At 44.0% G+C, this 9,442-nt stretch overlaps 1 protein-coding gene across 1 annotated transcript; it reads right to left on the reverse strand.

The window, feature by feature from the left end:
- Positions 1 to 205: 205 nt before the first annotated feature.
- Positions 206 to 944, reverse strand: LOC143131830 (olfactory receptor 6N1-like). The gene is made up of 2 exons (XM_076291417.1): positions 369 to 944; positions 206 to 220 (listed from the first exon to the last, which is right to left on the reverse strand). The coding sequence occupies exons 1-2, from the start codon at positions 942 to 944 to the stop codon at positions 206 to 208; spliced, it is 591 nt and encodes a 196-aa protein (XP_076147532.1).
- Positions 945 to 9,442: the final 8,498 nt, after the last annotated feature.

Below are 9,442 nucleotides of genomic sequence, written 5' to 3' on the forward strand. Positions count from 1 at the left end.
GACTAAGACAATCATCTCTGGTGACACATTTTATGTTTACAACCTTGTCTGAATACTGCTTTTCGGATCTGTGGAAGTTGAAGCCCATAAGTTATTGGATTTGATAGTGGAGGGAGAATCAAAAACTGTACAGCCAATGCATTGCGTACACTAATTGGCAGGTTTTCTGAACCAACCCAACTGTATGATACGTCAAACAGTGTTGTCATGATGAAGATGGCTATAACCAAAATATGGGGCACACAAGTTTTGGCAAACTTTGTTCTGCCCTCACTGGATAATATGCAAACCCGTACAATACGAGCATATGAAATTAAAATTAAAACAAACTGTATACAGTAAGCTGTAATATGCAACATGCTCCAAACCTGGTTGGCTGTGGCTAGAGAACAACCCAGCTTTAGTATTGAAGGATTATCACAGAATAGTTTACGGATGTGAGATCCACAAATGGGTATTCTAACAGTAAGAACAAGAGCTGTTGCGATTGTCAAAAGTGGATAAGCCCAGGCCACTACAAGCAGTTTAAGCACAGCATGCGGAGTCAAAATACTGTGGTATTGCAGTGGTCTGCAAATTGCCACATAGCGGTCATAAGACATCACTGTTAAAAGAGTGATTTCACACATTACTGAGGAATAAATCACATAAGCTTGTGTTATGCACCAACTGTATGTTATTGTGTGAGTATCCGATTGCAAGTCCAGCAAAAATTTAGGGTAAAAACCAACAGTCCCATAAAGGCTATTCAAGCATAGATTAGAGAGGAAAATATACATGGGCTCATGGAGGCTTTTTTCCATGATCACTGTTAAGATCAAAGTTAAGTTGACTGTAATGATTAGGACATAAAGGACAAACACCAACAAGAAGTACATAGGCTTATAAACTGATCCCTGCAGTCCAGAATAAACAAACAATTTAAAATCAGACAAGTTGTCCATCATCTTAAGCATAATTCACATGTATCTTAATAATAGTCTAGAGGTAGCATTTGAACATATCCACATAGAATCACACACCAAGTAACATCATATTGCAGTTTTATGGTCATTAGGCTATATCAAAGACCATTTACAGGTACATTAATAATATAGAAACATGTTGTATTTGAAATGGTGTCATACAGCTATTATATGCACTGCCTGTTTTCTGTTTTGTTGTGAACTCGGTGACTAGATGGATTGCTCATTTATAGCTTAACCTCTACCTTTGGGACCGATCATATGAATAGCCTACCTGATTAACTCCAAGGTAATGGGGACTTCACATTGCACGTGACATGTGCTGTGCTCGCCGCTAGGTTGCTCTTGGTTGAGTTATGTCCCATGGTTTTTTTTTGTAGTGCTTGCCGTCAAGCTCAGCACAAAATACCAATGACTTACAGTGCGCCACAGTCTAAGTTCAACATGATTGAACTTCCACCGCGGCAAGAGCGGCATAAGAGGCAAAATGCTGCTTGCTGTGTGCTTTGCTCGGTGCAGTGGCAGGCCAGTTCTTGTGCGCGCAAGCTATTGAAAACTAGATGTACCGCAGAGCGGTACAAAATATGACCGCCGCCCAGTCCAGCACGTTTTCCACAAAAATAAGTCACGCTGAAAGGCATATATGATTCTAACTGTCTCACTGAATTGCATTATGCACACTCAATTCTCACTGGTATCTGCTAGACAACAAGTACCAAAACATGATTAGTTCATAGATTTCACATGTAATATACATTTTATACAACCCCACCCCCATCTTGCCTGTTCATAATTCTGAGAAATTCTTGAATTGTGTGCATGTGTGCGTGTACATGTTTATGTTTATGTGTGTGTCAAAGTCAAAAGTCAAAGTCTGCTTTATTGTCAATTTCTTCACATGTCAAGACATACAAAGAGATCGAAATTACGTTTCCCACTATCCCACGGTGGAGACAAGACATATTTTACCAATTAGGTCCACAGACAAACATAACATTCAAGTAAACAATATAAAAAGTAAAAATAAGAAGGCACATACAATGAAGAAAATAAGAGCAGCAAAATTTGAGTTGAAATTGTGCAATTGTGCATACAGTAGACAGTCAATATAATAGTGCAAAAGTCAGGCCAATAAATGGCTGAGGTAGTTCTGTTTGACCTAAGTATGCAAGTGGCATAGTGGTGCAAGTTATGTAAGAGCAGCAGAAGTGTGTTCAGAAGTGTTTTCAGGACAACAACAACAACAAGTTGCAAGTGTACAAGTGGAGTAGTGCAAGTGGAGTAGTGCAAGGCAGCCATTGTGGGTCCAAAGTCCAGGATGTTATGTAGCTGAGGGTAGAGGGGGGAGAGAGTTCAGCATCCTAACAGCCTGGTGTATGAAGCTGTTGTCTGGTGGTGCGGGAGCGCAGGCTTCTGTACCTCTTCCCAGAGGGCAGTTGATCAAACAAATTGTGAGCGGGGTGACTTGCATCACTCACAATTGTGGTCGCCTTGCGGGTGAGGTGGGAGGTGTAAATGTCCTTCAGGGAGGGGAGTGAAGCACCAATAATCCTTCCAGCTGTGTTCACTATGCGCTGCAGGGCTTTGCTGTTGTATTCAGTGCAGCTTCCGCCCCACACAGCGATACAGCTGGAGAGGATGCTCTCAATGGTGCCTCGGTAGAATGTGGCCATGATGGCTGGTGGAGCAGTTGCTCGCCTGAGTTTCAGTGATGCCAGTGATGCAGTGTTGGTGGTCCAGGAGAGGTCTTCACTGATGTGCACCCCCAGGAATTTGGTGCTGCTCACTCTCTCCACCACAGCACCGTCGATGGTCAGTGGCAGGTGTTGGGTGTGACCTCTCCGGTCAACAACAATCTCCTTGGTCTTGCTGACATTCAGCAGGAGGTTGTTGTCCCTGCACCACGTGGTCAGAAGGTCGACCTCCAACCTGTATTGAGTCTCGTCGCCCTTGGTGATGAGACCCACAGAGTTGTGTCATCAGCCAATTTCACTATGTGGTTGTTGCTGTAGGTTGCAGTGCAGTCATGCGTCAGCAGGGTGAAGAGCAGTGGACTGAGCACGCAGCCTTGAGGGGCCCCCGTGCTCAGTGTGATGCTGCTTGAGATATTGTTGTCAACACTTACTGCTTGAGGCCTCTGACAGAGGAAGTCCAGTAGCCAGTTGCAGAGGTAGGTACTGAGTCCCAGTTTGTCAAGTTTGCAGATGAGTTGTTGTGGTATTATGGTGTTAAATGCAGAACTGAAGTCTATAAACAGCAATCTCACATGAGTCACTTTTTTCCAGGTGGGTGAGGGCTGGGTGGAGGGCAGAGCAGATTGCATCCTCTGTGGACCGTTTGGCTCGGTATGCAAACTGGAAGGGGTCCAGGGTGGGGGGAGAATAGATTTGATGTGTGACATCACAAGCCGCTCAAAGCACTTCATGATGATGGGTGTCAGTGCCACGGGGCGGTAGTCATTGAAGCAGGATAAAGACGTTTGCATTGGCACAGGTATGATGGTGGCAGCTTTGAAACATGATGGGACGATGGCTTGCTTCAGGGAAGTGTTAAAGATGTTTGTGAAGACATCCTTAAGCTCCTCAGCACAGTCCTTCAGCGCACGACCTGGGATGTTGTCTGGGCCTGCTGCATTACGGGTGTTTATAGCAGCAAGTGTCCTCTTCACGCTGTCGGCAGAGAGGCACAGGGGCTGCTCGTGTGGAGGGGGAGGTGTCTTCTGTGGGCAAGTGCTGTTTTGTGCTTCAAAGTGAGCAAAGAAGCGGTTCATATTGTTGAGCAGAGGGATGTTGCTCTCACAGCTCTGTGGCGCGGGCTTGTAGTCCGTGATGGCCTGAATGCCCTGCCATAGGCTTTGTACGTTCCTGCTGTCTTTGAAGTGGGTGGTTATCTTGTGAGTGTATTCCTTTTTTGCTTCCTTGATGCCACGGGACAGATTAGCTCTCGCTGTTCTCATGCCAGCTTCATCCCCAGCTCTGTAGGCTTTGTCTCTGGCCCTCAGCAGCATGAGGACATCCACTGTCAGCCATGGCTTCCAGTTAGCCCAAGTGATGATGTCTTTTGTGTGGGTGTGTGGGTGGGTGTGTGTGCGTGCATGTGCATGCATGCGTATATATGTCTACTGTGTGAGTATGTGTCATACGTAGGATTACTGTGTGTGCGTGTGTATCTGTTTATGCACATGTGTGCATATGGAATGGGTTTACATCACCCCTGGAGGCAAACATACGCAAAAAATTGGTCATCCTAGGCCCTACGGTTCTCAAGATATTCACAGAAAACTGTGTCTGCCCTACCCTCCTTTCGGGGGGTCCAGTCCAGCGGGGGGGCTACAGATCAAAACGAAAAGCGATGGTTCCATGCTATCCATGTGGGGTTACTTGCCCACCAAGTTTCGTGTACCCTGGTCTTTCAGTGTCCCGGGAATCCTTGTTGGTGTACGGTCACTAAATGTACACATAAATTATTTTATTGTAAGGCCCCCCATGAACGACAGTCCACAAAACTTGGCATGCATTCGGAGGGTGTCATAATGATCCTACACTTTTAATTTCGTGCAGTTTTGACCATGTCAGCCAGAGATATTGTGATGAAAACACCTAATGTTTTGCTTTTTTATTTTTAACTAGGTGGCTCTATACATTAAATAAGTGGTAAGGGGATAGGTTGACATGCCCCCTTAAGACCAACATACAAAAAAAAGGTGGACCTCCTAGGCCCTACGGTTCTCGAGATATTCACAGAAAACTGTCTCCGGCCACCTACAGGCCAGTTGGTGTATAGTAACAAAAATTAATTTATTGTGTGGCCCCCCATGAACAGAATTCCACGAAACTTGGCGTGCATTCAGAGGGTGTCATAATGATCCTACACTTCCAATTTCGTGCAGTTTTGACTATGTTAGGTCACAGATACCTGAGATTACAACACCTCATTTTTACTTTTTTGTGTTTAACTAGGTGGCGCTATACATGAAATGAGTGGTTATGGAATGGGTTGACATGGCCCCTTGAGATCATACAAAAAAAAGGTGGTCCTCCTAAACCCTACGGTTAACAAGATATTCACATAAAACTGTCTGCCCTACCCTCCTTTCGGGGGGTCCAGTCCAGCGGGGGGGCTACAGATCAAAACGAAAAATTATGGTCCCATGCTATCCATGTGGGGTTACATGCCCACCAAGTTTCGTGTATCCCGGTCTTTCAGTGTCCCGGGAATCCTTGACGGAAATTTGGCCATGCGAAAAAAAAAAAAAAAAATCTGACTAAACCTATATGACCGCCGCTTCGCTGTGCGGCGGTCATAATAAGTAAGAACATTAGAACAGTTCAAACACTATTCGCTGTATGATGACTTTGTTCTTTTTGATACTTTATCTCTGTGTCCTTGCACAACACGGAGCAAAAATTGTTTTTGGTCTTTGTTTCGCACAGATTGTTGACAGCGTTTAATAAGGGCAATGCCTCTCTCTGCGCTGTCGTTGATGACCTTCAAGGAACTAACTATTTGACGCAGATTCTCATCTGTGAGAATGGACCTCACATCATCATCTGCCATCCAGTTGGCCTTCAGTAAGAACCTCAAAGAAGTGGATTGAGCAGCGAGTGATGAGGCCAGAGATGGTAGCTATACCACTGGCGGAACAAGTCAGAGCCGGGCCGGGGGCGGGGCACATGACCGGGCCCTTTATTAAACTCATCATAACATAATTTTACAACATAGGCTACACATGCCCGCAACAGCGGGTCTTACAAGCGTCAGCGCCACAGAGAGCAACTATGTAATTTTGAAGTCCATCGAACGTACATGAAGTGTAACCAAGAGAACAACAAAAACATTAGGCTACATGACCCCTAATAATAAAACAACAATAATACGCAGCACTATTTGAAGGGCATACGACGAGCCTTGCGCTCCGCGAACTCGTCCACGATGCTCTGTGTATGTCCATTTTCTTTGCTCTCTCATTCTCTATGGACAACATGGCAAGTCCACTCAGTCTCTCCTGTCCCACTGTGCTCCTCAAGTGGTTTTTAATGGTCTTTAACTTGGAGAATGAGCGCTCAGAGGTTGCAACGGTGACGAGTCAAAAATAAAATTAGGGCGGTGCAAATCTCACTGAATGCAGAAGTTACTGCTGGGTGGTAGCATTGGCAGAGCGAAGGGGTGGCTTCGGGGGGCTCAAGCCCCGAATCTCTTTTTAAAAGCCCCGAATCTTTTTTTGTATGTGTTTTCAATTTCCAACGATTTCTAATTTAACTTCCCCTCGGTTTCTCTATAAATGTTACAAAATGTAGCCTAGGCCTACTATTACTGAGCAAATATCCCTTACTTTCAAAGCCCAATATTGACAGATAATCTGATTTCCCACACGATGAGTTTAGGCAATGCCAGAGCCGAGATGTAGCGGTTTACGTCATAAACCTGGCAGGAAAGTTCAGAGCGGCGCAGTCAGTTTAAACAGCAAGCCGGTAAGAAAAACTATTGTCAAGACATTAGGCAATTAGGCTACTGTACCCCGGAATACAAAAATAAACTTCAGAAAGACAGAAAGTTTGTTGTACTGTATTCTGTGTCTGTATTCTGTAGTCTCAATGACCGAATCAGTAGATATACCTGTTGTCAGTTGAGTTCGTTCAATTAATTTATTGTAGGCTAGTCTAGGCAAATATGAAACGGAGATGTAACGTGGCTACCGGCGGGATTTTGAACTTACATGTTTCATGCATTTAGGGCAAAAAATACCATGGGATTGATGTGTTCTCCATTTGAGGAACGTAATCAATTGCGGACGTGCACAGACAGCTCAGACACAGAGCGCATAGGCCTAGGTTAGGCTACTTTCACTTTCTAGAGCGCATTCATTAGGCTACGTAAAAGATGCTTCATACCAAAACAACGATCAAATATTATCAAATGTATCATGACGTGTTGTCACAAAGACTTACTCCAATTAGAAAATCGAAAACAAAATCATGTAAGTGTAGGCTACTGTTAGTGTTCTCTCATTGACGCCTGTAGGAGACAATATCGTTGATCCAATTTTGTAAATTTGCACGTCGTAAAGTTCAATATTAGAGTTAAAATAAAGCCAGTCATACAGCAGAACATTTTATTCAATATTTTACACCTACTAAATCATCAAAGTCAATTTCAAAACTTTTCAGCAACCGTGAGTCATAACTCGTCCTGACTGGGGCAACCTATAAGCCTAATACGTCCCACTCTGATGAAAATGATTGAAAAGAAACCGTTTGCATGATCTTAGCTCCTCCGGCCTTGTGCCGTGGGAGAGGCCCGTCCCACCTTACCCGGAGGTAAGGTGGTTGGCCAAGGTAACGTGCGGCCAGTAAACGCGAAGGTCGTGGCCATAGAGAACTTTCCCACACCGTCCACAAAGAAAGAGTTGATGCGCTTTCTGGGTATGATCGGTTATTACCGAAATTTTTGTTGCAATTTTTCCACGGTCGTTTCCCCGCTGACCAATTTATTGAAGAGCACCGTTAAGTTTGTTTGGTCGGCCGAGTGTCATCAGGCATTCCAGAACGCCAAGTTGTTGAGTTCGGCGCCTGTCTTGGCTGCACCCAAATTGGATCAGCCATTCCAGCTACAGGTTGACGCGAGTCAGGTTGGGGCGGGGGCCATTCTTTTACAGAGCGAGGAAAGTGGTGTTGAAAAACCTGTTTGTTATTTTTCGCGCAAATTTAACAGACACCAGTTTAATTACTCTGTTATCGAGAAGGAGGCTTTGGCGCTAATTTGGGCACTTCAACACTTCGAGGTTTATGTGGGTGGGGGTTTACATCCGATCGTGGTTTAGGACCACTGACTTTCCTCCAGTCATTAGAGTTCCACCAACCAACGCCTCATAAGTTGGGCACTATTTTTACAACCCTTTCGTTTAGTTATTCGGCACATTTGCAGCGTAGAGAATGTGTTAGCTGATGCACTCTCTCGCGCCCCGGATGAGTCAGTTTAATGGTGTCTGTTTGTCCTGCTCAATCTGTGTCTGTTCTGCTTGCCTTAAATAGCTGTTCATGGTACCGGGATTTGCAGGTTGCAGAATGTGGTAAAGATGGGGAAAGTGAAAATGGTCACTGTTGGTCTGATTGCCCTAGTACAGGGGTCGGGAACCTATGGCTCGCGAGCCACATGTGGCTCTTTTGGGAACTGCATCTGGCTCTCGGGACAAACCTGCCATTTGTTTACTCAATAAGTCATGAATAATTTTGGTACTGTATTAAATTAAAAATGGACCTACTGAAATCAAAATGTTAAAATAGTGTTCGAAATATAATAAATGTTCACGTAGTTTAATCCATCCCATGTCTGTTCTCTACCGCTGAAATTCACGGTTACGTCGATGTAGCCTACTGTACAGATATTGGACAATGCTGTGCCGAGATAACATTCCACCCGCTGATGCTTTACTTAAAAATTCAGCTAGCTAACGGTTGTATCCAAAACAAAGAAAATGGCGAAGAGAAAAAAAGATGAACGAGAACACTTTAATTGTTATTGTTGATGTGCGCTTGCTGTAGGTTAGATAAGGAAAATGTCAAAAAGGAAACGTCAGTGACCACAGCTTGCGAGCGCGAACACAAGCGGGCTGAAATGGGAAAGTTTCCATCCGAAGACTGATTCTGAAAACGCGAAATGAACTGCCCGTTATATATCGCACACTGCAACGAGTTAGTATTGCTGTGTTAACCCTGTTCGGTTCCACTTATGTGAAATCTTTCTCACATATGAAAAATATAAAGACAAACCTGCGCTCACGTTTAAAGGCAATTCCGCGCAAAACTGTCACATCCATAACGCCAACACAATGCCATGTTGGCATTATGGATATATGACAGTTTTGCGTGGAGTTGCCCTTAAATGATGACAGCCTCAATTCTTGCATGAAACTTCACCTCACTGAATATGAGCCAGCCAGACTCCAAGGCCATCACCAAATCTAATCTCTGGTACAGTAGGCCTAATGTTCAATTTCGCCAATGACATGTCATGTCATGAAAATTGAGTGTTGTGTTGTTAACTATGAGGTTACTTTGCATACCAAAAGAACACTGGGGAAATAGGGGGTGGTGTTTAGCCTACATGGGAAGCCTAAGGCCTATACTTCTGTCATTCCACTTGACATTTCAAGTTACTTGCACATTACTTGTAAAACTAGTAGAACATGTATTTAAAAATCCTCTGTTGAATGAAAGTAAATGTACGTTAAATATCTAAACTTTTTCTTGTAACCGTCTTTATGTGGCTCTTCTGAGATAAAAAAAAAATAAAAAATTGGTAAAAGTGGCTCTCCAGGCAAAAAAGGTTCCCGACCCCTGCCCTAGTATGAATGAGGTGCACATGGGGATGGTGGTATGAATGAATTAGTCTTTCCAATGTGTGAATGTTAGTCTTGTTATAATTTACTCATTTTTGATTCTTTAGAATTTTGTTATTGCTATTGTGGGAGCTTGATG

The sequence above is a fragment of the Alosa pseudoharengus genome, unplaced genomic scaffold, assembly GCF_046254945.1.
Source record: "Alosa pseudoharengus isolate Yale_2024_CS ecotype anadromous, Long Island Sound unplaced genomic scaffold, YU_APseudo_1.1 YU_APseudo_1.1_scf_18, whole genome shotgun sequence".
Classification (NCBI taxonomy): Eukaryota; Metazoa; Chordata; class Actinopteri; order Clupeiformes; family Clupeidae; genus Alosa; species Alosa pseudoharengus.